This window comes from Camelus ferus, chromosome 12 (assembly GCF_009834535.1).
Source record: "Camelus ferus isolate YT-003-E chromosome 12, BCGSAC_Cfer_1.0, whole genome shotgun sequence".
NCBI classification, from domain to species: domain Eukaryota; kingdom Metazoa; phylum Chordata; class Mammalia; order Artiodactyla; family Camelidae; genus Camelus; species Camelus ferus.
This window is the reverse complement of record NC_045707.1, coordinates 8,988,294-9,015,303: the sequence shown is the minus strand read 5'-3', so window position 1 is coordinate 9,015,303 and position 27,010 is coordinate 8,988,294. Positions and strand designations below refer to the sequence as shown.

Sequence of the window (27,010 nt, the reverse complement as noted above, 5' to 3'; positions counted from 1 at the left end):
ACCGTACTGAAAAAGGAAGACAGGACCCTAGTACATAGCTGGCTTTACACATGTTAAACGGTTAAGAAACACAGATACTGTAGCAAATATGGCACTTCATCTCAAGAAACACCCTGAAGTTGGCATGTGAACTCACCCACTGGGTGAAGCACGCTGCTGTGGTCAAGTGGGGGGGGGGGTGTCGGAGGGAGCCGGCGGGGGTCTGAGGGCGGGTGGTGGAGCCCCCCCCCCCAGTTCTGTGCAGCCGGCTGTGCTCCCGCTTTCACCCAGAGCAGGTGCGACAAACTCCTTTTAAGGATCAGAGAGTATTTCAGGCTTTGTTGAGGCAGCAAGGAGGCTCACTGTATAGGTACCTGCATAACTGATTAAAATAAAACCATCTAAAAATGTCAGAACTAGTCTAGGTTGAGACAGAAAACAAACAAGGCCATACTTAGTCGCTCCCTCACCTGGTTTTCTCAGACAAAATTATACATAAGCAAATGAGTTATACTCAGATTGTTTCTAATACGTCAATCGTGTTGAAATAAATTTGCATTTTGAAAGAAGAAACAGCAGAACTGACTAGATATGTCCGTTCATTACAGCAAGAAGGCCTCCAGTCTTGAGACTCACAGCTTGTCTGAAACTGGCTCCACTTTCCCAGTTCTGTGTCCTGTTCCCCGTCACTTTCCATGCTGCAGTGCTGCTATACCCTGTGTCTGCTCAACTTTCAGATTCAGATAGCCTGCCCTGATTACACTTCGTGTGTCTTTCTTTTTTAAGTGAACTTAAAATGTTGGCTTTTTAAAATACTTAAACATACTCAAGTAATCAATTTCACAACCGAACGGCAACTCAAGGTAAAATTTCTCATTAAATACATACCATGCCGTATCATAGCTAAAGAAAAGTTGAGCAGAGTTGACGATAAAATTTTATTTCTGACCAGAGTAATGAAAGATTTGTTTTCCATGCTTCAAAAAGGAAAGAAACAAAAGGTCTTAAGCAGGTTTCTGGCTTCTCTCTCGTTCCCTGCACATTGCAACCTCGCGTTTCTTGTTCTTCACTTTCTCTAAACCCAGAGGAGCAACAAAACAGGCAGCCTTGAAACAGCCCAAGCAGGGCCTGTGCTGGGTCCCAGAGCCACCGCCCCTGTGCCGTCTGCCCCGGGGAAGCCCAACGGTGTCGCCGTGTCACAGGCCCTGCTGCGCTGTGTGCGCACCCTTTAACGTGGGCCGGGGGCAAGGGTTTTAAGAGACAGGAACAGAAAGGCTGGACTTACCTCATACAATAAAGACTTGGAAAGCTTAGAACTTAACTAGAAGTTTCAAACTTAGTCTTGTGCCCACGTGTAACTTCTCAGCTACCCACCACGAAACGCACTTTTGGAAAGGCTCTCTGGCTCCTCACAACTTCACTGCTCGGCAGCATCAGACCTGCCATTCTTCAGAAGCGAAGTTACTGAAGTCGTGTAACCCCAAAGGGGCCGCACAGGGCTAGCCATTCTTCAAACACCCAACCCTCACCAGCAGTCAGTGCCCCCAGGGTCCATCCGCTTTTACTATTTAACAATGCAACAAACAGACTTCTAACTTTTTTCCTACAGTAACAGATGTTTCCACATAAAAATTATAAAATTTAAGTGTTAAACTTCCTATTTTCTCTTTGGCAACTCCTGTTGCTTGGACAGTCTTCACTCTCCCCCTTTCATCAGAAAAAGCCACCTGACAAAGAGGGCAGGTCAAGGGGGAGTCGGGAGTAGCAGGCCTCCCGGCCCGCCAGCGTGGTCCCTGAGGTAGGCGTCCATCCGTCCTCGCAAAGGACACCTGGCGTGTGTGCGCGTCACCGCCCAAGCAGTCAGCACACACGGCGGGGCTCTCACCCAGTGCCCGAGCGCCACGCACCCCCGGGCTCTTCCGGGGTGCTCGACGGTTTAGGACGAAGATCCTGGGTGGAGTTCTCTGACATTCTTCATCGTTTGGGACGGCACTGTGGTTACAGAAGGCTGGTTTTCAAGTTGCAGTTTTATTGGTTTGAAAGATTTCAAGACCCTCCAGCATCATCTGTTTAAACAAAAGGAAAGGAAAACCAAAACATTAACTGGATCTTTAAAAAGTATTTGCAGTGGGATTTCTACTTCAAAAACTGGTTATAGTTTTCCTCATGTACTAAAGACTTTGAACACACCTCCATAATGGAAACAGTAGCCACTGTCCAGAAATAGCCTGTGAATTATAACTACCATCAGGGGACAAAGTAAATTATGACATTAGATCTGCAAAGCTCTGGAAATCTCACACATGCAACGGGAGCCCAGGGAAGTGGAGAGAAGGATGGAGGTCAGGGCGTGCGCGCAACGGGCCTGCCTGCAGGTGGGAGCCTGCCACGCGCTCTGAGCTCTCCTGCCGGCAGGAACGGCCAGCAGCACTGGGAAGATGACCTCGGGTCTCTCCTCCGCGTGCAGAACGGGACAAAGCTTTCTGGAAGAAAGTGGCCTTAGAGGGCTTTCTCTGTGAAGCCAGAGCTCCCTGGGGAGGAGGCTGCTGGTGTGGGTGCTGGCCTCCAGGGGGTCCCCGCTGACTGGCCTGCCCACTGCTCTGGAGCAAAGTCCAGCAGGCAGTGAGCTCTGCTGCCTGATAACACCACCCACGGGTCGCCCTGAGGGGAGAAAAGCTACGTACACGCAGCAACGGTCCACGCTCTGGACGGAGAACCGTCACCCGGGCCCGCTGCTCAGATCAGCAGGCCGCGGAGGAGCCCAGGCGTGCGGGCACAAGGAACAGGGCAGAGGCTAACGGGAAAGAGCCCCTGGTCCTGCAGGGACAACTCAGCGAACTCTAGTTTTAGCTTTTTATTTAGCTATAGATGTTCCTACCGGCTGAATTCACAATCCAAATATTTGCTAAAAGACTTCAAAGAATTTTATCCAAAATACCATCAAAACGGAACTCCCTCCGAAGATACATGCACTGACGTACGAATCTGAGGGAGGGGGTGCGGAGTCAGCCGCGGCTGGGGCGCAGCCACCAGCATACTCACCTCCACCACCTCAGCCGTCCCCTCCCGCCACCAGTCCTGACTCGGGCCACAGCGCGCTGCCAGCCGCCACTTAAAAACCTGCCATGTTTGCTTTACTTGACTAAGGTCTGGTACAAGTCTCTGCATTTATAACAGGCTGTTTCGACAGCACACGTTCCTTGCGGTGCAGAAGGAAGCGCATGCCGCAGCGCCGCCCCCAGCACCCGCTGAGGAGCCAGCTTGGACGTGAAGCAAGTCAGTAACAGCGCGGTGAGGGCTTCGCAGCTCTCAGAAGTGCGGGGTGGACTGTTACGCAGGTGCTGGAGAGTGTTGTACTGAGGTTTTCTTATCTAACAGAAAATAAAGCCTGTTATCTGGAAACCCTCTATCCTAACGTTTTCAGGAATGGAGCAGTCAGGACAACCAGGAAATCTGAAAAGATACCTTCCTCATAAAACAACAGATGCTACGAGAGAGACTAGGTCAGAAAACAAGAGCTCTCAGAAGTTAACAATAACACTCAAAATTTAACCCAAGAAGTAGAATATGATTTTGAGAATCTCCCAGAAAGTTTTTGGGAAAAAAAGACAAAATGAAAATTCAGATATTAGAGAAAACAGAACACAGCAGAAGCCAACCTAGGAGGTCCTAACTAACACGGTTCCAGGAAGAGGGAACAGAGAAGACAGCTGGAGGGGGCAAAAAAACCTGAGCAAGGGACATCAAAAGGGTTTCCACCTACAGATGTCCTCATGAAATGTCTAAACATCAAGGAAGAAGATCCTAAAAGCTTCCAGAAAGGGAAGCGACAGTTCACCTACAAACCACAGCAGTCTGGGCTGCAGACCCTCTTCCACAGGACACGCGGACACCCAAGACGGCAGAGCTCCAAGGGGGGATCGGAATGGTGGCTCCCGCACCACAGGCGACGAGCAGCCCCCGGGGAGCTGCAGGCCCTGCGCGGGGCCGAGAGGGCTCCCGGGGGACAGGCCAGCAGAGGGGGTGCGGGCGGGGAGAAGGCAGACCCGTACGGTGATCCAGGAGGGCGAGGAGGGGGCTCCAGGGCGACAGGTGCACACCGTCCAGAACGAGCAGGTGGGCAGAGGATGACTCGGGAAATGAGGGGCAGGGTGACTGAGAGAAAGCGCATGTTTAAAAATACCATGAAATGTGTTTTTTTGGACCATAGGAGGAAAAAGGAATCCAGAAATGCCTCAAAAAAAAAAAAAAAAAAGCAACCCAACCACCACCAGTGTGCAACAGTCAAAAACGGGAGCAGAGCTAATGGAATGTAAGGAAACACGGGACCTCGGTATCACGACCCCTCCGCTAGCGCAGCAGCCGGGGCCTGGGCCCAGGGGCGCGGCCCGCGGGCGCGCTGACCAGGAGAGACTGCTTCCTCCATGTTTCTTAAGTAATTGCTTTTGTTTCCCAACTTTTAGTGCCAACCTACAGGCGGACCGGAAGGCGTATCCCCCTTCAATCCCGGAGCCCAGTGCCGGACGCCAAGGAGGCAGCAGCGGTGGGGGGGAGGCGGGGGGGCAAGGGCTGTGGCAGCCTAGGCTTCTCACTGGGAAGTCAAAATAACGTAAACAAGTGCACTAGTCAGGGACACAGAAACTACAGACTTCCGAAACCTGGCAGGAGACAGTATGAGTGAGCCAGGTCACCTTTCCTAGGGTCAACAGAGGTTGTCTATTTAAATGCACAGTTTAAATCAATATTTAAATAGTTCAAATAAATCTAATTCAGTGATAAGAGGTTAACAAAAAAATGACTCAAAGTGGTTTTCCTTGGAGACTACGGTGACATAAGTCAAGATGGTGCTCACCCCGGGGCAGTGAGGGAGCGATTGAAAAGCGATGGGGGGTGGGGGCAGCGAGGCTCCGACAACGTTCCATTTCTTGAACTGGAGATGACTACGTGGGGGTATTGCTTTGTGAAAATTCACTGGGCTGAACTTACAATTTGTGTGCTTTTTCTGTGTGTCTTTCTTCAACAACATGCTAACTTTAACAGACACCTTTTGGTGGATATCTCTGGGCGGCTGGAGTGACATACGCATTGCCCCCTCCACCAAGGGGCTTTGAAGCGGAGCACTGGAACTGAGGACACCCCACAAACAAGGCCTGCTGCACTAGGTCCCCCCGGAAAGAAAGGACACTGTACCAGTATCTGATTGTCTGGGTTTTTTTGAAACTTCAATTCCATTTTCTTCTAATTTCCTCTTTGCACAGTCCTGGCATGCATTACCTGAAAGGTGAAAACTTTAATTAAAAAGCTTATCTAAGGATGGCTGTCATCAAAAAGAACACAAACAACAAGGGTTGGTGAGGATGTGGAGAGATGGGAAGCGCTGTGCACTGCTGGGGGGAATGTAAACTGGCGCAGCTGCTGCGGAAAACAGTACGGAGGGTTCTCAACAAACTAAACAGAACTACCATACGACCCAGCAATCCCACTCCTGGGTATATATCTGAAAAAAACAAAGACACTAATTCGAAAAGACACATGCACCTCAGGGTTCACAGCAGCACTATTTACAGTTGCCAAGATATGGAAGCGACCTAAATATCCATTAACAGATGACTGGATAAAGATGTGGTGTGTGTAATGTATACACAACGGAATACTACTCAGCCATAAAAAAGAAAAATGAAAAATTTGCCATTTACAGCAACATGGATGGACTTGGAGGGCATTATGCCAAGTAAAATAAGTCAGACAGAGAAAGACAAATACTGAGTATCATTTATATGTAGAATCCAAAAAATACAACAAAAAAGCAGCAGACTCACAGATACAGAGAACAAACTAGCATTTACCAGTGGAGAGAGGGAAGGGGGGAGGGACAATATAGGGGTAACAGATTAAGAGATATAAACTATTAGGTATAAAATAAGCTACAAGGATATATTGTACAACACAGGGAAAACGGCCGATATTTTATAATAACTATAAATGGAGTATAACCTTCAAAAAATTATGAAGCATTATATTATATACCTGTAACTTATATGATACTATACAGCAACTAAGCAACTATACTTCAATTAAAAATTTTTTGAAAATGAAAAAAAAAAGGTTATCTATTCTAGAATCTACCCTCTGAGATCCAGTCTCTAAATCTGATTTTACTGACACACTAACCAAATAACCCCTGCCACGTGCGACAGATGTCTATCAAGTTACTGCTTTTTTCAAAAGAAATGGATGGTTCTGGAGTCAGAGAAAGCAACTATAATAAATGTGACCTTTCACAAGGACATAAGGTAGAAACGGAAGGCTGAGGACAACTGTTGAAATTCCTAAACGGAAGCCCACCCAGCACGACGGCGTTTCCCGTCTGCGGCTCTGCCGGGGCCCGTGGGGACCCGGGGCACAGAGGCCCCTGCCAACCCAACTGACGGGCCGACGTGGGGAGACCTGCGCCAGGTTCACTCCAGGCGGGCACAGCAGCCACTGAGCTCGGTCCCAGCTCGTCAATGAACAGGCAGAGTCGAGCCCAGGAGGATACTCATGTTCCAAACAAGTAATAAACAGAATATTTTACAAGAATGCTCAGAACTTTGCAGTTAAAATCTCTGAAGGGGATGGGTCAAAAATTACTCCATCTTAGACCAAATGGTACGACACGAGCAGCGTCTCGTTCTGACCCCGGCGACTAACTCCGGGTTCTAGGACAGGTGGTTACTCTCAGGCGCCAGCAGCTGGCCCATGATGACAGCTGCCTCCCGGCCGAAGGGCTGCACCATTAACCCCTTCCTTGTGGCGGGACCACCACTGCTATTTCCATCGCTGGTGGGGCTGCCTGCACACAACACGGGCTAAGAATTTAACGTGACAAACACTTCTGTGACTTTATAAATGATGGCAGGAAGCCAGAGACGCGTGGCGGCCAGAAACAGTCTGGTAACAATCAGTCGGCTTTACCCAGCAGCGTGGTGCTGTCCACTCGATCGGCATCTGGAGAAGAAAGGAAGACAGTCAGCACAGCCGAGGCTCCAGGCGCTTCCTCCTCGGCCTGCTCTGCTCCGGGTGGGGGGCTGCAGGAGAGGCCCGCCCGGCGGGAGCCCGCACTCACGTCCTGGGGACCGAGGGCTGGGGTCCGGCTCCCGCCCTCTCCTCTCCGCCTCCCGGGGCACCTGTGGGAGGCACCTGAGCCAGCCGGGCACACGGGACTGTCCCATCAGGGCTGTCATCGCTGGTGCGCCGCCCTCGCCTAACATAAGTACCTCAAGAAGCTAAGTGAAAGTGTCCTTAGGGACAGAGTCACAGGTCACAAGTCCAGCAGGCCTTCAGCCCCGGCCAGCTGTCAAATCCACTCAGCGGCCAGGGTCCGGCCAGGGGGCCTGGCGGGGACAGGAAGCCCCAGCCGTCAGCCGGGTGCTGGCCCCCCAGGCAGCTGTGCGAGTGCAGGTGGGAGGGACAGTGGGAAGGGGCAGAGGGACTGGAGCCGCTGCCCCCCAGAGCGCGTGCGGGGACACAGCCAGTCACACGTTCCACTCTGCTGTCAGCCTGGGGTCCCGGGCACTAACTGGGCAGGTCGGGCCCCCCCACCGAGCCTGCCTCATCATTTAGCAACAGTGGGCGCTGTGACTAACGATGCAACAAGCACAAGAAGGTAGACTTGGGAGCGGCACGTGACGCGGCAGCAGTCCCTCCTCCCCCCTCAGCAAGCACTGCCTGCCGTCCTAGGTGTGCTTTTATTAATGGAAATGCAGCTTAAATCGGTCCATTTTGCTAATTATTAGCAATTCTGAAAAGGACCAGTGGGAAGAAACGAAGTTGCTAGATAATCTGTGCGTTCGGTCACTGTGATCTCAGCGCTGCCTAGTCTTCAAGGTCACTGCTGGTCACGTCCTGCCACCCCGGTGGTTAAGCCAACTCCACCGCGTGGGTGACCGCGACTGGGTTTCCTGTTACAACATGAGAGCCCACACAGACCTTTCCAAGTCTGCCGTCATCCATGCTTAGTGCCACCAAACTCAAAGCCTTTATGTCCAGGTGACCAGTTTAAGAAGTGCTCAGTCACCTTGGTCATTCCTGGCAGATGACCAATTCCCCAGAAGAAGGGCCGAGGACATTCACCGAAAAGGTGTGTTGCACTCAGCAGAACAGGGAAAAGACATCATATGAGAACAGAAAGAAAAGTCTTCATAAAACCCCTTTGTGCCTCTGCAGCTTTAGTTTTTAAAACACAGTGACAGGGTGGAGGTACAAGACTCTGCCATTTTCCAGGTGTTCAGCGTCACAACCGACGGAGCTGCCTGGGCAGTGCCCCCTCCCGGGGAAGGCGACGTGAAGCTCGCCACGTCATGTGAGATGGGGACAGACGTGTGGGGCTCCAAGCACAGCTCTGCAAGGGGCAGGAGAGTTCTCCTTACAGACTGTCACCATCACACCAAGTTCCCCATCTGCTGTTTTTTAAGTACACAGAGACACTAAAAATAAATAAATAACGGGAAGACTGGCGCATCTGACTGTATGTAAAATTATACCTCAAATTTATGGTATGTAAAGTATATCTACAAAAAAAAAAAAAGCAAAAACTGGAAGAATCTTATCGGTTTTGTATATTGAAAAGTGAAAAAAAAAATCCTGTACCTGGACTTCGCTGTTGGCAGATCTGAGCGGCAAGGTCTTGCACATATCCTGGAAAATAGTCAAAGCAGCCCCCGTAGGACACGACTTTAATTCCATGCAGAAGCATGTCCGCCTGGTGCTTGAAGAAGTGGTCTTCACTCTCCTTGAGCACAACCATGTAGTGCTCTAAGTCCACCTTGTTCGGCACCGAATAGAGGAAGAGAGCCTGGAATATCTGATCACGCAGGGTCTCTCCACAGCCCACAAACAGAAAAGACTTCGTGCGGTACAAGTTCTGGAAGACTTCCTGTGAAAGCCAGCAAGATCTTAGGACAGACCATAACGTCACACACTTGCTGTTTTAAATAGGGCTTCCTAACCGGCCTTTCCCAAGACCCACTGGAAGGAAGGCGGGAAGAAAGAGCCTCTCTGTCTCCAAGCCAGGGTCCCCGGCCCCGGCCCCAGACCCGTGTAGACGCGCTACTGCCCACCACACCACCAGCAACCTTGTCAGTGCGGTCACTCAATTCAGACCTTCTAGAATTATGCACAGCTTTAAATGGTTAAAACATAAGGACATGAAGTTTTTTTTGGTTTAGAGCTGTGCACATGCAACGCCCTGGAATGAATGTCTCAATGGATCACAGGTGGGAACTTTGCGGGGAGGGGCCTGTTGTCCCGAGAACAGGGATGTAGGGAGTGAGGGCAGGAGAGCTGAGGAGGGAACTGGTGACAATGACCCAAGGGAGTAGGCGCAGGGGGAGGCCAAGATTATTAATGGGGTCACTCAGGCACACAGCAGAGAATCACCAATTCAGACACCCAGACACCTCAGTGAGGTTCAGTGTTAGCAGGGCATCTCTCATCCCCACTGACGCCGTCCCTGAGGCAGCTGAAGGGCGTCAGCCCAGTCGTCCACGGGGCCACCATGTGCACAGGGATCAGCACCGAGGCCAGAGGCCTGACTCCGAGCGTGATGGTGAGGCGGTGAGGACCCCGGGGCTCCCAAGAGCCATAATCAACGAGTTTATAAAAAGCTGGGAAGCAGCGTCTGCACACACCTCACTCCGTCAAGAATATCAAATAGCCTCAAAGAGTGAAATTTTAAAGCTAGGTTTTGAAAGCTAAAGAGATTGTGAAGCAGAGAAAGGAGAGGAGGTGGCTGAATGAACACAGAAGGGATGAGTGGGGAGGAGCAGCCAGAGAAGAATGTTCCAGACCGTCGGGGCCTGGAGTCTTGCCGCACAAGCGCCACCACCCCCCTAGGCAAGAGGGCCGCACACTCCGCCCTACGGCTCAGCCGGCGCCGGGTCGGCCGGGCGTACCATGACTTCTGGGTCCTGAGTGACGTCTTTATATCCCGAAGGATCCAGCACCATCCCACAGGGGTCGGTGTACAGGCCGTGAATGTGCAGAACTCCGTACTTGATGTGGCCCCTCGCCCACTGCAGGACCTGCCGGGGAGCAAGCCGGACACACACGAGAGGGAAATGCCTGCATCGGCTCCTGGCCTCTCACCTACCTTGGAAGCAGCAGGAGAGATGCTTTACCTTATAGCTGTGCCCTTAAGACCCACGGGAACCTCGGCCGTTGGTGCTGGTTATTCACGCGCACCACCGCAGCAAGGGCTTCTCTAAAGCCCGAGACAGTGACAGAGAAGATACCTTCAGCATCTCAGAGTGTTTCGCCCTTTAAGACTGGTGCCTTTAGGGAGATCAGGACGGCCTTCACTTCTGAGTCACATGTTGTATTTTAATTACTGCTGTGTAAACATCGTTTTTACACCCAAAAGAGATGTACATGGAAAAAATAATTCCTCAGGTAGCTCTGTGTTGCCTTCATGTCAAGATGCAGAACAAGGTCCTTAAGGAGACGCACACCTTGTGCACCCTTTCGTCTCCAGGCCGGGCCTCTCGCATCGGAGGCGGGACTGCCAGCCCCAGGCCATCGACCGCCACCACTGCCCCTGCCACCGGGCACAGGCCCAGGACCAGCCGGCGTCTCTGTTACACGCCATCTGCAGGGCATTTCCAGAGACACCATGTGCAGCAGCGAGCAGCCTCACAGACGGGCCCTCGCTGTCCCCACGTGCAGCAGGTGTTCTATCACGTGTCACCAGCGGCCCCGCCATGAGGGTGGCAGCACTTCTCCCGGCCCCCTCGCAAGGCAAGGGCCTGGGCCGCGACTGCCAAAGGGAAGCCCGGGGTTGAGCCGAGCCGGCACACTTCCTGGGTCCTGAATGGGACACAGTCTCAGTGTGCCTCAGTTTCCCTGCGTGTGGAGCGGGGCTGAGGCCTCCTCCCACGGTGGAGCAGGTTAACACAGGCAGCATGGGAGCTGGTGGTCATATTATAAGTCTTTAGGCAAACAGGTCACAGAAGTGCAGTCAATGTAATGAAATTATGTTCAACCTTAGTGACAAATAAAAACGTAACATGTGCTCCTATCCAGCGGGAGAAGTGTGCTCTGTCTGGTTTGTAGCACCACCGCATGCCGGCAAGATGTGGGAAATGGACTCCCCCTTACACAGCGCGGGCGCATGGACACTGGTAATCTTCCAGCAAACGCTTCAGTAATTTACATCATTTCTCTTTAAAACAGTCATACCCTTTGACCCTAACACTTTTCTAGGAATTTATTAAAAGTGTAAAAATTTCCCCTGTAGCATTATTTACAACTGTGAAGAGTGCCAACAATGACAGAGGAAGGTGACAACTATAGTCTAGCCTCACAATGAAATTACATTTAAAATCATGCTTCTAAAAACAGCTTAAATGAAAAAGAATATGAAAACGAATACATGTATGTATATGTAGGACTGAAACATGATGCTGTGTACCAGACACACACTGTAACTGACTACACTTCAATAAAAATAAACAAGTAAATGAATCAATAAAAACAGCTTAATGACAGAAAATGCTCACAGCAGAGTATTAATGAAGAAAAATAGGGATAAAAACTTTACATATACTGCAACCCCAATTTGTTAAAATAAATAAATAAGTAAGCAAATTAACCACAATTCACAGCATCAAACTGGAGGCGACGTTGCCACCGTCGCTCCCGTCTAGAAACAGGGGCAGCGCCCTCCGTCCCAGGCCCTCGCCGCTCCTTGCACGGTGGGGAGTAGGCGGCGCCTCCCTGACCACTAACTGACCGCTGCAAAGGTGGAGCCCGTGCCTCCCCGGCAGTGCAAACGTGCGGCCCGGCCCGGCCCCCAGCCCCCAGCCCGTACCTTGGTCTTGTCCTTCAGATCCAGGGACTCCATGGGCTTGTTCTGCTGCTGCCCGAAGATCTCCAGCAGGTTGTCGTAGTTGGTGGTCAGCACCATGGTGCCCCTGTCCATCAGGCTGAGGATGGACTGCAGCACCAGAGGGTTCTGGATGTGCTGCTCCAGGTTGTCGAAGACCTCCATCAGGCAGTCCTGGAAGAAGTTGGGCTTGGTGTCGCCCGTGCGCTATGGAGAGGTGGACCAGAGTTACAAAAACATCACCCGTCAACACCAGCGCGCCTAGGCGGGCGCTGCGACACCAGGTGCTAGGCTACGGGGGTTTTGTTTTGTTTTTTTTAAAGAAAGAAATCTGTTGACCTTGTAGGGTTTACTTTTGTTTTGTATTTTTTTTGTGAGGGCAGAATTAGGGTTGTTTTTTTAATTTATTTTGACCAAGGTACTAGGATTGAAACCAGGACCTCGTGCATGCTAAGCATGCACTCTATCACTGAGCTGTCCACCCCCCCTGACCTTGTAGAGTTTATTAAAAGAGGTAAAAGGAGGAGAGAGACAGATAACATGCAAATAATGTAAGTAAGACATCAACCGTGATGAAAAGCAAAGCAGAGAAAGGGGCGAGTACTGTGGGGGCAAAGGGTGGACGGGCCAAAGGGCATCAGGAAGGGGCTGGGATACAGGGCATGAGGAGAGGCTGAGAAGTGAGGAGCCCTGGAGAGAGCCGCCATCAGAGGGACGAACAGGTGAGACGGCACCGAGGTGACAGCACAGGCAGGGGCGTGAGCACCGGCCCGGCCTCCGGAGCACAGTGAGGGCATGTGTCACAGGCAAGGTCAGAGGTGACCTGGAAGCTGGTCACGCGGGGCCCTGAGGACCACGCTGAAGACTGCGCCTCTCCCTCTGCGAGAGACACAAAGGCCCGGCTTCCTCTTCCTCATCAGCCTGCGAAAGTAGATGAAAGGCAGCGTGCCATGCTGCCAAGAGCTCCAGCAGGACTAGGGGGAGGTCCGGGGTGGATGCAGCGCCAAAGGCCGCTGCCGGAGGCGGGGGGGGGGGGGGGGGGGGGGGGGGGGGGGCAGGGCCTGGCTGGCGCGGGAGGAGGGCAAACACACCCACCCTTGGAGAGCTGCTGTGAAGGGGACCGGAGAAGCGGGGGCGGGGCGAGGAGGACACAGGGTCAAGAGGCTTCCTGGTGCCGCTGCCTGTCCCACCTCCCCTCACCGGCCTCGGCCGGGGCGGGGGCACAGGCCGTGGAGCCTGAACTCCCTCCGCATTCACACGCAACCCCTCTGCGCAACCCCTCTGCCCGCCCTCGGCTGGGCCGCCCCCTCCCCTCAGGCTCGGGAGTGGCCGTCACTGCTCTCCCCCAGGCATGTCCCTGCAGAGGTCGGCTGCCCCACGGCTGGCACGCCCTTTTCTGACGCTCTCCTAGCCCTCCCAGCCCCGAAAACCCCTCCACCGTCCCCAGGGTCCCGTCCTCAGTAAGCCCCCACGTCTTCATCCTCTCCTGGAAAGGTCCGCCTCCTTCCTCCACTGGCAGCCGGCTCCCCACACCCCTACACCCCGACGCCCCAACCAGCGAAGATGTGGGGGTGCACAAGTCTCTCCAGCTCCACCTCTGTCATAGCTCGCGGTGGGTATGCCTGCATGTGGATGACCCCGTCTGTACCACAGCCTCTCAACTCCCCCAGCACTCTCCTACTGCGCTCTTGTCCCACCTCCACCAACCACGACGCAGTCACATCCCAAACTTTGTCATCACCAACAGCGGGACCCTTTCCAGAACCCCTGGTCCGGCCTCTCCCGCCACCTGCCCAGCTCTCCTGCACCCTGGCTCCCAGGAAACTTCAATCCCATCAGGACACGCTGCCACGACCCACCGTCTCTCACCTGCCACCAGCCTGACTTCTCCCATCAGGCAGCCTAGACTCCATGACGCAGCACTACAGTTACTCCTCAAAACGCTGTCAACTTCCCTGGCTGTGCTGGGACTCCCTGGCAAAACCCCAACCCTGATAAAACTAACTCTCCACTTACTCTAAATCTGTTCTCAACCTGCTGAACATGGCTGGGGAAAACCACCATTCTGACTGGCCTCACTTCAGCTCTTTTTATGGAAGTTTTCAAAAAGATACAAAAGTAAAGAGAAGAGTAAGATAAACATTCATCTCCTTGATTCAACAAGTACCAACCGAGCTGGCCTCTCTTCAAAGGAATGACCTCCTCTGAACGGGCTCCCAGCCCTATGACCCTCCTCTGGTCCACCCCCTCTGCCTCCCCGGACAGGGCTCAGCTACTGTCTCTAAGGGACCAGGGAACAAGCAGCTGCAGGCTTCACGGTCTCTGCGGCCGCTACCCAGCCCTGCCTGGGGCGGGACAGCGGCCACCGGCAGCACGCAGACGGGCGGCCGGCTCTGAGCTGACACACTCTCTTTATGAAAACAAGCAGCAGCCACCCCTGCCCAGTGATGCCAGCTGTCCCGTAAGAACAGGACGCCCACACCTGGCACAGTCACCCAGACTCTCCCAGACTCTGGTAAAGCCAGGTATGGCCACATGAGAACTCTGGCCAATGCCATGAAAACAGAGCGGGTATGTGGCTTGCCTGTCAAAATCCAGACGGGATGCCACACGGCCCTCCCTCCCAGTCCCAGTCCCCCCCCCCAGAAGACGCACATCATTATGGTGGGAGTTGGGGCAGCAAACCTGGGGCGTCAGGGGGAAGCTGCAGAGTGACGATGGCAGACCAAGAAAAAGGAGCCCGCGTCCCCCCACAGCCACACCACTAGGCTCTCCCATGGCTGCCCACCCAGGCTTCTCTGTAGAAACACAAATGCAGTCACATTTGAGCCATGTGCTTTTAGGTTTCTTTTCACAGCAGTCTGAATTCTGCACTGCTGGTTTTCATACTTTCTCCCTATCAATCCAACATCTCCCCACCCCTCAGATGACGGCTGTCCTTCAATAAACAGAACGAGAAACCTGCCACGGGCCAGTGTGCACGCGTCCTGGACGGCGGTGACCTGGCTGAGACCTGGGTGAGCGCACCAGCCCCACTGACTCCGGGGCATCATCCAGCGAGCATCTCTGTCTCACCCACGTCCCTTCCACCTGCAGACACAGAAGCTACATCTTCTCCCACCTTGAAATGCTTAGGAACCACCTGTCATGAGGAGAGACGTGGCCGGCCGGCCTGCTCAGACCTGGACACCCCACCCTTCACTAACCGAGGCTGAGATCAGCAGGCTGGTCCCTGACACAAGCTCAGGTATCCAGGCTCCATCTGAAACACAGGTTGTTTCAGGAGCCCGCACAGCGCCCGGCATCCCCTCTGTTTAAAGAGACAATATTCAAATGGACTGAGAGATTTCTGGCTCATCAGCCCAGCTCTGTGGGAAACAAACATGATGCAGGCTTGTAGAAATTAAAACACTAGATTCACAGATTGACCTGTGCCCAGAATCAAGTTGCCCCCCGTGCCACCCAAAGTCCTTGTCTGAGAAGACTTACAGGGGACATCTTCCGGATGAGATCGTGGGCAACAACCAGCAGGTCCCGGTCCTTCAACACCTTCCTGCGGAACTCGGCCACGTCCCCTGGGTGCAGCACCTCCAGCTGCTCGGCGGCCTCGATGACTGCCTCGATGCAGCCCCTCCACGAGCAGAGGGCGGGGATGCCCGGGGCCACGGCAGCGCTGACACCAGTGCCGATGACCAGGAGCAGCTCCTGGGGCTGTTTCCGGATGAGGCTCTTTAGAAACTTCCTACTTAAAATCAAGGGAGGCAGAGAATGACAGTCAGCGTGGAAGTATTACAACCACAAAGAAAAACAGTGCAGTCTGGGAACACCTGTGAAGGGTGAGGTCAAGTACAGCCTTGCACTGGACACACACACACCGTCCCCCTAGTTTATACTAACTGGAAGTAAATCCTGTGCATTGTTCTTTTTTGTGTATTAATTTCACATGATTTATCCTCATCCCATAAGGGACTTGGAGACAGTTGTGTCTTCCTCACTTTGAGTCCCCCATGGTGTTGAGCACATTTAAGTGACAGACATTTATGAACAGCAAAGCTCAGCAGTTTAATTTCCCTTAAAAATGCAAAGAGCTTCTACATACAAACGATGATGACAAAATGATCCCTGCTTGCAGCGACAGAAAAGCAAACCCCTGGCAAAGCGCCGGCCCTCCGCTACGCAGCAGTCCCAGCCCACCCTGGCAAGCACCCCTCCTCCAGCCTCACTTCACAACAGCGTAACCTGCCCGCTGACAGAGACGTCTTTCCTGCAAGGCGTGGCACCCCTGGTCTTAGATGTGACCCTCTGATCACTTGCTGCTTGGTGTGGGGACCAGGCTATGGGCACTTCCTTGGGCAGAAAGGAAACTGCCTTCTGGAACATTTCTCACGTGGAAGCAAGGGGTAGTTACAGGGCCCTTGAGCTCCCCTCCTGACCCAGTGTTCTCACCCCACTTTCGCCCTCGTAGGTACTAAATAACAGACAAGGAGGCTTGTGATGGAGGCCATAGACCTGTCTGAAAGTGTAGTCGACTTTATTTACCTTGATTTTTGTTCACTTCTGTTTGTTGTCTTTTCCACTGAATCCATCTGTGAATCCTAAAGAGATTCAGAAGCAACTTCTACTTCCCAGATAAAAGTTCTCTTATTAGTATCCTGGAAGAGAGATGAGGCTGGAATTAAAATCAAAGGTCCTGGAGCTTTCTTTAAATTAGAATATCCAAAAAGCATCATCTATAAAAACATACATCCAAAACAGTTCCTAAGCCCCCATTTCCTAACTCGTGATTTGCAGGCCAGGCCAAGTCTCAGACTCAGCTTCTCCAAAGTGCTACACTGGACAGAAAAGGGAGGAAAACCAGGTGACGGAGCACAGCTGGAGCAGTGGGCTCGGTGCTGGGTGTTTGCACATGGACCTGCTTATGTCTGTGTTTCAGAACAGCCTCCAGTTGACATGAACACAAATGACTTATCACAGGAAGAAGACGATGCACGTGGCATAAAAAAGTAAGCCAGATACAGCGTCCAGGGGACCATGAGCTCTGCAGGCTACTGAGTGGTGCACTTGAGATAGATCGTGACACTTCGAGCAAGTCTTCTGAGATGCCAGGCCTCCCCTTGGCCGTACTGAAATCCAGACCAGCCAAATAAAATCCAGTCCAAAAAACAGTCAAAATACAAGGTCAATTCTTAGCTTACATGAAACAGGAATCTTAAACCAGCTAGGTCCCCGTTGCCAAACTATTTCCATCTTCTACAGTTTTTCCAGAATCATATTTCCCCCTAATTCTATAATACTTATTATCAAGAAGGAAATATATTAAAAAAATGTTAACACTGTTGGTGGGTATGCAGTTTGGTGTAGCCATTATGTAAAACAGAATGGAGATTCCTCAAAAAACTAAAAATGGACTTACCATATGATCCAGCAATCCCACGCCTGGGCATATATCCAGAGGGAACCTTAATTCAAAAAGATACCCGCATCCCAATGTTCACAACAGCACTATTTACAATAGCCAAAACATGGAAGCAACCTAAATGTCCATCAACAGATGACTGGATAAAGAAGTTGTGGTATATTTATACAATGGAATACTACTCTGCCATAAAAAAGAATAAAACAATGCCATTTGCAGCAACATGGATGGACCTAAAGATTGTCATTCTAAGTGAAGCCAGAGAATGCCAGAAAGAGAATGAAAAATACCATATGATATCACTTAGATGTGGTATCTTAAAAAAGACAAATGAACTTATTTACAAAACAGAAACAGACTCACAGACATAGAAGACAAGCTTACAGTCACCAAGGGGGAAAAGAGGGTGGGAAGATTTGCAGATACTAACTACTATAAATAAAATAGATTAACTACAAGTTTATACTGTATAGCATGGGGAACTATATTCAGTATCTTGTAGTAACCTATAATAAAAAAGAATATGAAAATCGATATATGTTAATGTATGACTGAAGCATTATGCTGTACACCAGAAACTGACACAACATTGTAAACTGACTATACTCCAATAAAAAATATATATACATATACAAGAAAAAAAGAACATGAAAATGAATAAATGTATGTATATGTATGACGAACTATACCAGGAACTGACATTGTAAACTAACTATACTTCAATTTTAAAAAATTTTAATATATATAAAAAGGAAATATATGGAAAAATAAAGTTTAAAAAGCCCATAATCCTACTATCTACAGGCAGTAACTGTTAGCATTGTACATTTCCCTCTAGACTTTTTACTTTAAAAATTTTACATCCTTTGGGACCATAGGCCATATCCTACTTTTTAAAAAAAAATTTTAAATTTTATTTCGAGGGGGAGATAATTAGGTTTGTTTATTTATTTTTTTAATGGAGGGACTGGGGAATTGAACCCAGGATCTGGCGCATGCTAAGCACGCGCTCTACCACTGAGCCATCCCCTCCCCGCCGCCGTGTCCTCCTTTTTTCATGCATTATAGTAAAAGCATTTCCCTCACATTATTAAACTGTTCATAAACACAAGTGCAGTAGCTGCATACATGAACCTCCTCGTTACTAAACATCAGTGCGGGATGTTACTGTAACACTGACAACCATCTTTGTGCACAAGACTTTTATCTATTTTGAAATTATTTATTCAGGAGAGATTTCTGAAAAGCAGAACTGCTGAGTTAAAGAACATGGACTCTGTACAACACCTCAGCACACACTGCCAAACTGCTTTCCAGAACAGCGGTCAGCAGAATACACCAGGGCCCTCTCTGCATCTCCTACGCGCACTGACTGAAAAGCACCTTTTCACAAGTGTAATCATTTTCCCCTCAGTTAGAATCAGGTCACCAGAAGGAATTTTCCAGGGTAAGGAGACAAGGCTTCATCAGTCTATGAGCAGCATTATTAGATTTTAAAACTAAACACGGCCCTAAGAATAGCCCCGAAGATGCAGATACAACTTCGTGTACATGCCAGTGAACCCCCAACCACCCCCCCAACCCAGGGCAAAGGCTCAGAGCTTCCATCAAACTCCCCAAGGGTCTGTGACCTTTCCCCAAATGTTAAGAGCCCACAGTGTGCAGGTGAGGAAAACGCTGCTCACAGATGCCGCCCAAGGCTAGTGCTCAGCCCCATCGCCCCTCCCGCTGCGGGTTACCATCCAGGTCATCTGTTTCTAGATAGTCTCTCAGGAAAGGAGCAAATATTGAGGTTTTCCACTATGTTATGTAACTGCTAGTATAAGCAACCTTGGGCCCCAGCCCAGAGATTTCAGTGACTGACCTAACTACTCGCCAATCCTCAGGTTTAACAGCTATAAAATAGGAAATCTTTTAACTGACTGAGTTTCGAAAGCTTGAGAATCTCTCATATGACGTGTTCTGGACTCAAACTGCCGAGTCAAAGAGCTCAGGCGCCCACAGACTCCATTCTCAACCTCCCACTGCAGGACGGAACTCCGAGTCACTCTTACTCAATCCTATGTGAGAAGTTAATACCAGATGCTTACAGACTCACTAATCCAACTGCCCCCCAAAACAACCTGCATCACTTGAAAACAGTTACTCCTTCCCACCTGGGAGGGACTCTCAACTCACCCTGCTCCACACAACATCCTACAATGCTTTTTTAAACAGTCTCTGGTTAACCAATGACTTAAGAAATCACATGCCCCAAACCATTACTATTGTGAAGAACTTTAAAAATCTCTCTCTAGTTCTTTCAATTATTGTTCAACTGCTTCTGATGCTCCGAATATGCATGATCATAAAAACAAACTGAAAACCCAAACATTTACATATCTGCAAAAAGTCTGAGTAAACTAAACTTCTGTGGGCTGGACTTAACTCCAAAATTAAGTGATTTCAAAGTTTTCCAGAAGAACAAGTTATCACTACAAGCACCGAACACTTGCGCAACAGGTGCGCGCTCACACTCCTGTGTCGTGCGGTGCTGGTTTTAGTGCTCAAACCTCTCTCTGCTCCTGAGCCTGGCTGTCCTCAGCACTTCCAGCCGAACCGCGCAGGCTCCAAACTCCGCAGGCAGATGTGCCTCAAGGCTTTAATACTGATGTGTACCTTTAAGAATCAAAGCAGCCAACACGGGAAGTACCCAGTTACGCTAAATCTCAGCACAATAACTCTAGTGACGAGCGCATAGCTGCCCATATTTAGACATTTACAGTTCATTATAACAAGTTTATAAAGACATTACCTCATTTCCTGTTCTTTCAGCAACATAATTATCGGAGCCAAACCTCACAATGACTTAGAAAGCACCCCAAGCCCTTCTGGTTTGGAAATCAAGGACCAAGCAAGAGGTTCCAAAGCACTTAGTACCTGCCCCTGGAAGTTTCTGTAGGACAGCGAGCCTCAACGCAGTTCTTCTGAGCCGGTCCGCTTCCAGCCTCCAGTAACAAAAGCCTTCCGAGACCTTTTAGAAGCTGCATCTTTTGGTTTCCTTGGTGATTATGTCGTCACCACAGTTTGCAGGCCCGAAGCCAAGTCATCATAGCAACCCATTTTTTTTTTCAAGGACGTATCAGCATTTCCTGAAAGCAAAATCACGCCCCAGCACAGATTTGTATAAATAGTTCCGTCCTCTTTATCTGAAGCCATGAGTAAAGGTCTGACAGGACGCTTTCTGCTTAAATGTGAGACCATAAGTGCTTACAAATGGAAATAAAGAGCAGCCAGAGGCTGCCTTATTCTTGCCCAGCACCCAGCACTAAATAAATGCTCATCAAACTAAGTTGAATGCAAACTAGAATAAACTACAGACATGGAACTTGTCACTCACAGCTGGCAAAACAAAGCCCCCACCCCCAACTCCCCAGCTCCACTGTGGTAGCTTACTCATCACCTCCCCCATCGCGCCTCCTGGTACCCGGCTCTTATACAGTTCAGTCCCCTCCCTCCCTGACTTGGCCAAGGGGATGTGGGCAGGCAAGCGTGTGACAAGCACACTGACACTGGAGCCTGCTCCTGGAACTCGGCCTCGTGGAGCCCAGTCTAGCCCCCAGTGGGGAGCCAAGGTACCCCAGCTGACAAGCAGCACCAATCACCCAGCAGATGGGCACGGCTACCAGAGCCATTCAGTGCCGGTGCAGCAGCTAGAGGACCACAACTGCGTGACCCCAGCGAGACCTGCTGGACCAGGCCCAGCGCGGATCTACGGAACTGGCCGTTCTTTGAAGCACTCATCCAGGTTCTACGCTGCCAGAGAGAGCAGAGGGGTGGGAAAGAAGACAACAGTATCAAGACCAAACAAACAAAAAGGCACAGATCAATGAGTGAAAGAGTCCATAAAGTCTGAAAGGGAGGGAGAGAATGTCAAGAATAGGAATATGTTACAAGGCGCATAATAGAAAAACTTTAATTAAAACTAATCACTTTCTATTACAAATCACTTTCACTTATCAAGTACAAACCATGAATTAGAAGTTTCAAGTCTGGAGGACCCTCAAAAATATCCTTAGGAAAATCTCTTCATTTCTTTCTATACATAATGACATGGATTTTGAGCGGTATAAGAGAATGTGGAGATGAGTGCTCCCCATCGTACAGCCCCTTACAACGAAGGAAGAGGGGCGCACAGCAGACATACACTCTCAACACACCCCTCTTACACAGCAGGGGAGGGTATATCGAAAATATTCATCAAAATTTCCAAAGGGTGAGTTTTAACTCATCTGTAGCCGATGCATACAGTGATGGACTAAGATGCCCCCAGGCCACTGGGACTGCAAATGGCTTGATTCCTGGACAGGCCGGCCACACAGCAAGCTCTCACCCTCAATATTATCATTCTGCTACTGTTACAAAAGCAACCCACACTAAGAAATGATTTATAAATCAGCTACTCACAGGAGGCAGGAGACCTGGAAATACTAGTATTAAGTGTAATCCATGTAACCACTGTGGTTCCCAAGGACTGGAATGTCCTTAAAGGAAGCCAAACCCATTGCACACTGACTACACCCTGGCAGGTCTGAGGCCTCCAGCCATAACACAAGCTCTTCCCTGCACCGATCAGCACTTTACGGCAATATACAGGGGAGGGCCTGTGGCTATTCAACTCACAGCTCCCTGACACTGACTCACATGGTTGTTAACATCACCCTCACCCCTTACCCTGATCTGACTGCCGCAAGCTGCTTTTTCCATAGCAATCTGGTTCCCCGTGATGACTCGGGAGGAGGGAACAGAAGCAGAAATCACTGGGCAACAAGAGTAAGTTTTCAAGTACCTTTGGCAGTCAGACTTCCTGAATCACCTGGCACTGCTGGAGAGCTTGATGAGCATCACTAGGTTCACCTGAGCTAGAAACAAGGCACAAATGGAAGAAATTAAGCTTCCAGGACTGCAAAGGAGAGGCTCACCCTGACACCACAACAACACCTGGAGCAGCGCTGGAGCAGCGCCGGCACTGGGGCTGTGGTGGAGAAAACACAGGACCTGGAGCCAGGAGACACCACATCCCGAGCCCTGAGACCCTTCCAAACCTCAGTTTTCAAGTCTGTCAAGTGGGAATGCCATCATCCACACTGATTGGACTGTTGTGAAGATTTTAAGTGAGTCAATATCTGAAAGGTAATTAACACAAGATGTTTATCCCTGACTATGAACTACCAGATGTTTATCCCTGACTATGAACTACCAGCCTATCTCCCTCAGCAACAGCCAGCTTTCACTCAACACTGCTTTCCCAGGGCGGCCCCCACAACTGCATCTTCACTTCAACTCGGCTCCGACGGAACTGAAACCCAGGCCCGACCAGCAAGGGATCTTCAGGATGGACTGCTTTCCTCAATTTACAGGAAAACAAAATTTACAAAAAATGTACAAAACCTTAATTTGAAAACATGCTACTTAACCAGTGATTTTTTATTCAGTCAAAATAAGCTGTGGTGGAGGAAAAATGCTTATTTTGTAATGACCTATATGTGTTTATTTGCTTCTTGAAACCAGCAGACCTTCAAACAGAGTTGCTTGGGCACACATGCTCAAATCAAGAAAACAACAAAACCCACCATTAATAAAAAATGTAACGGTCACAATTTAGCTCAAAAAGCAACATTAATTAGTGACACTTTCTACACCCTAATTAGATTCAAGGGAAAGTACTAAGCACTTTACACGCCTTATCTCATTCAATCCTCTCCCAACAACCCTGTGAAGTGGCTCTTACCTCTCACCTGGCCAAGGCTGACATTAAACCCTTTTAAGAGGCCAACCACCAGGGCAAGTGCAGGGCAAATGCAGTCCGGCACGCTTCCTCCTAACATCCTTGCAGCTCAGCAAGGCAAACAAATATACCTGACATTTTACTAGGAACACTGCCAACAGCTAAAGCGTTCGCTGTTTTAACAGCTCGTTCATCAGATGTGACACGTTGCACAACTCAAATAGACACGCTACTTAATAAGCCAATAATGGTAAAAATACACCAATACAGAGGTCAAAGGCATGCTGAACCTCCAGCATTTATCCATCCCAAGAGGAGTAAGAGATGTTCTAGAAAGTAAACCTCCAATGAAACATAAAATTATAGAATCTTAGAGCTGCAGTGCTCTTAACGGTTATGTGAGGCCAAATACCCTATTTTATAGATGTGAAAATTGAGACTGAGAGGCAGTGACTTGGTGAAGGTACCCCTGGGAATCAGGGAGTCAGGGGCAGGCTACACACTCACTCCTGGCTCATGTCCCCCAGGCTCGCCACTATCCTGGACACCACTTGGTCCACTGCGACCCCAAAACTCCATGTAAGGCACTCATTTCCACCTCTTTTCACCACCAAATCTTTACAAATACCAAGCGGCAGTTAGGCTGATCTGCAGGTTCACCTGCTTCCTAACCCTGTTCATCTTCCAGAAATGCATCAGAAATGGCCATGAGGAAGATCTGAGAGGCAGCAAGAAGCCTCGGGCAAAACAAGCAGCTCACACAGTTTTCTGTTTGGTCCCCAGGCCGGCTTATCACACAGCTGTCTGCATTAACTTTAGCGGGGACCAGATAAGGAGGGCTCAGCCTGGAAACAAAGCCACCAAGAGGACCTCATTCTCCTGGGAAAGAGACCTGCAGGCTCCTTGTGGGAGGAAGAAGAGTCTCACAGAGAGTCCAGGCTTAGAAGTTAAACAACCAGGTACTGCCTGTACTAATTAATATGGGAGTAAGTTAGCCTCTGAGCTGTACTTCCTTTAACTGTTAAAAAAAAAAAGAAATAGTATCTTATATCCCAGGGATGCTGAAAACATTAAAAGGAGTAACCTTTAGAAGAACAAAGCCTACAGCAGTGTGATTCCCACTACGCCCCATGGATGTGATGGGTATCCTTCCTGGATTTAGTCAATTAAAATTAAATAAAATTTAAAACTCAGTTCCTCCATCACACTAGTCACTTTTAAGTGCTTGACAGCGACACGTGTCGCGTGTACTGAAGAGCACCCACACAGATCACTTTCATCATCACGGAAAGTTCTATTGTACAGTGTTATCCTGCAGTCTCCCTCCCCTCGGCCAAGCCCAGACTTCAAAAACAAGTCCTGTGGATTTCTCTCCCTAAATCGCTCTCTAAACCACACCCTCTATCACTGCCTCACAGTCCTCACAGCTTGTCTGGACTGCTGGCAGCCACCCTGCTTCCAGCTTCGGCCTCTCTGGTCCCACAGTCTCCAGAATGACGCTTCTGACACAACACATCTGAACTTCTCTCCTTCAAAGGCCTTCCAGTTCCTTTAGGACCCCGAGCCCAGCTTCCCAGTGCTCCATGATCTGGTTCCATCTCAGCCTCAGCCTCTCGTCCCCTGGCCCACTGCACCACTGTGCACCTCCTGCGTGGACTCTGGGCTCACTCTGCCACACAGACACAGTCACCGTGACAAGGCCCAAGGTGACCTGCCCTATGGGCAAAAGGACAAAATCTCGCCTAAAGGGAGTAACAAGGTTCCAGAGTCAATCCCTGGACAGAAAACTGAAGGCTGAGACAGGAAACAACTGGAACAAAGTATTTTGGGTCTAAACTTTAAGAGGACGCCACGGTCCTCACTACCACCACCCTGGTCCAGGTCACCTTCCCCACTCCTGTGGTCTTGCTTCCCCCAAACCATTCTCCCACACCAGAGCCAGTGACTGTTCAAAACCACAAAAACCATCTTCACTCCCCTCCTTAAGCCCCTCAATGGCCCCCCACTCCCTTCAGGTGCCAAATCCTCTCCTGGGCTTCAGAAGCTCCTCACTCTTTGGGACTCCTGTCTCAAGCCCTGCCCTCTGTCAAATGTCCCAGTTTCTCCCATTCCGGTCTCCTCTCTATTGACCAACTCCCATTTTCCTTCGGCTCTGAGCTGGATCACCACTTACTCAGGGCGATGGTAGAAGCAGGAACCCAAGAAAGGGCCAGGGGCAGGGTGGGCCTCCGGGAATAAAGCTAGATCCTTTCCACTTTAGAGTCCCTCTAAGAGCACCCTGAGGACCTTGTTCTTAGGAAGATACGACCTCTTTAGCCACACTTCTTGGTTTCCAGAATCAGATGTGCTTTGTGGTGTGCCTCAAAGCCTTTTCGCATACAGTCCTTTTCCTGGAATGACCCTGGCAAACTTCTCCTCAACCTCCACCTTCAAGATTACTGGTCACTCTTCCTTCCCTCCAAGAAGCCCTCTGTAGCACCCCTTCCTGAGAATCCGACCCGCACCCCCAGCTAAGTGCAGTGCCACTACACTGTTACCACGTTATTAAAACTACGTACTTGCTTGACTACTCCCTCCAGTGCGGCCCTGAGAGCAGGGACTGTCATCTCCAGCTCCAGTGCCAATTCTTGGAAACTATAGTCTTTTGGGTCTGGACTTTAAGAAGCTTAGCCATGCTTGAGGAAGCCACAGTCCTCACTGCCACCACCCTGGTCCATATCACCTCCAAACAATTCTCTGGCATCACAGCCATTTTAAAAAATGTTAGCTCCGTGAATGAAAAAATTAAGAGGAGAGAACTTCAAAAAATGCCCCAAGTCCCTCACCTACTTAGCTCTGCCTCCCTCCACATCAGATCTGATCTCTAGGCTCTTCTGTGGGGCCACACGAGTCTCACCAAAGAGCATTAAAAGTTAAACACTGTCCTGCTTTGGCCTCAATGCAACAGTAAACACAAAGTGCTAAGATCATAGCCCCTGCCTGGTTACAAAGAGTCATCAGGTGACCCATTATATGTCTCTACATCTTTTATGTTATCATCAAGAATTCACAACCCCCATGGAATACTTTCACAGAGCACCCATGGGCCCCCAGACCTCAGGCCAGAGAAATCCAGCATTGAGACCAGCGCGAAGAAAGAACCAAAAGGGGACTGAACCTCAGGGCAGGTGACAAAGAGGGCAGGGCAGATGCCGAGGGTGGGGGTGGCGGGGGCTAAGGAGAGATGGCACGGAGGGCCTCACGGCCCAGGGGAAATCTGCGGAGGCCTGGGGATGGGAAAATCTGGGACGATCTCGGGGATCCTGAGGGACTCTTGGGGGGTTTCTGGACATGAGGATCCTAAAGGGTCTCGAGGCCCTGAAGAGTCAGGAGGTCCTCAGGGGGTCTCGGAGTCTAGGGGAAATCCTGAAGGGTTTCGGGGCTTGAGAGTCCTGAAAGTGAAGGGGCTAGAGGTGGCAGGGACTAGGGGTCCTGGAGGGGCCGGGGCGGATCCCGAGGGGTCTCGGGGGCTGAGGTTCTCAAGAGAAGGGGGGGGTCTTCGGAACCGAGATCTGTCGAGGTCCTTTAGGTGGTTGTGGATCCAGAGTGGCGGGAGCCGGGGGTCCTGTGGGTGCGGGACGGTTCCTGAGGGCCTCGGGGTCTTGAGGGGCTCTCTACCCGGCACCCCCGGGCCTCCCCCACCTGCCAGCTCACCTGCGGCGCCGCCGAGACGCTGGTCGGAGGTCGCGCTCCCGCCGCCTACTCCGACTCAGCGGTCCAAATCTTCCGGGGCTCTGGGCGGCCGCGCGCCCGTTGCGCTGGGCTGGGCCGGGCGGAAGGCGGTCCGCGGGGAGGGAGACAGTACGCGCACCTCGGGTGGGAGCCGGAGCCGGAGCCGACGCCGCGAAGCCCTAAGCAGCGACTCCCATGGAGGCCGGCCGCCCCGGCGCCGCAAAGCCTTCCCCCGAGCGCCCGCCCTCGCCGCGCGAAGGTTCCGCCCAGTAACCAA

General features: G+C 50.6%; 1 protein-coding gene across 10 annotated transcripts; it reads right to left on the bottom strand.

Annotated features, from left to right (window-relative positions):
- Positions 1 to 903: 903 nt before the first annotated feature.
- FAM118A (family with sequence similarity 118 member A) lies at positions 904 to 27,010 on the bottom strand. 10 transcript variants are annotated; one of them, XM_032492425.1, is made up of 11 exons: positions 26,716 to 27,005; positions 22,084 to 22,156; positions 20,175 to 20,386; positions 16,379 to 16,491; positions 15,329 to 15,584; positions 11,825 to 12,046; positions 9,912 to 10,040; positions 8,608 to 8,893; positions 6,934 to 6,966; positions 5,170 to 5,253; positions 904 to 2,045 (listed from the first exon to the last, which is right to left on the bottom strand). In XM_032492425.1, the coding sequence occupies exons 4-11, from the start codon at positions 16,423 to 16,425 to the stop codon at positions 2,026 to 2,028; spliced, it is 1,077 nt and encodes a 358-aa protein (XP_032348316.1). In that variant the 5' UTR covers positions 16,426 to 16,491; positions 20,175 to 20,386; positions 22,084 to 22,156; positions 26,716 to 27,005; the 3' UTR covers positions 904 to 2,025. The 10 variants fall into 10 exon arrangements, with proteins under 10 accessions (XP_032348316.1, XP_032348321.1, XP_032348318.1 ...); XM_032492430.1 differs by having other exon boundaries at positions 15,329 to 15,581; XM_032492427.1 differs by lacking the exon at positions 20,175 to 20,386.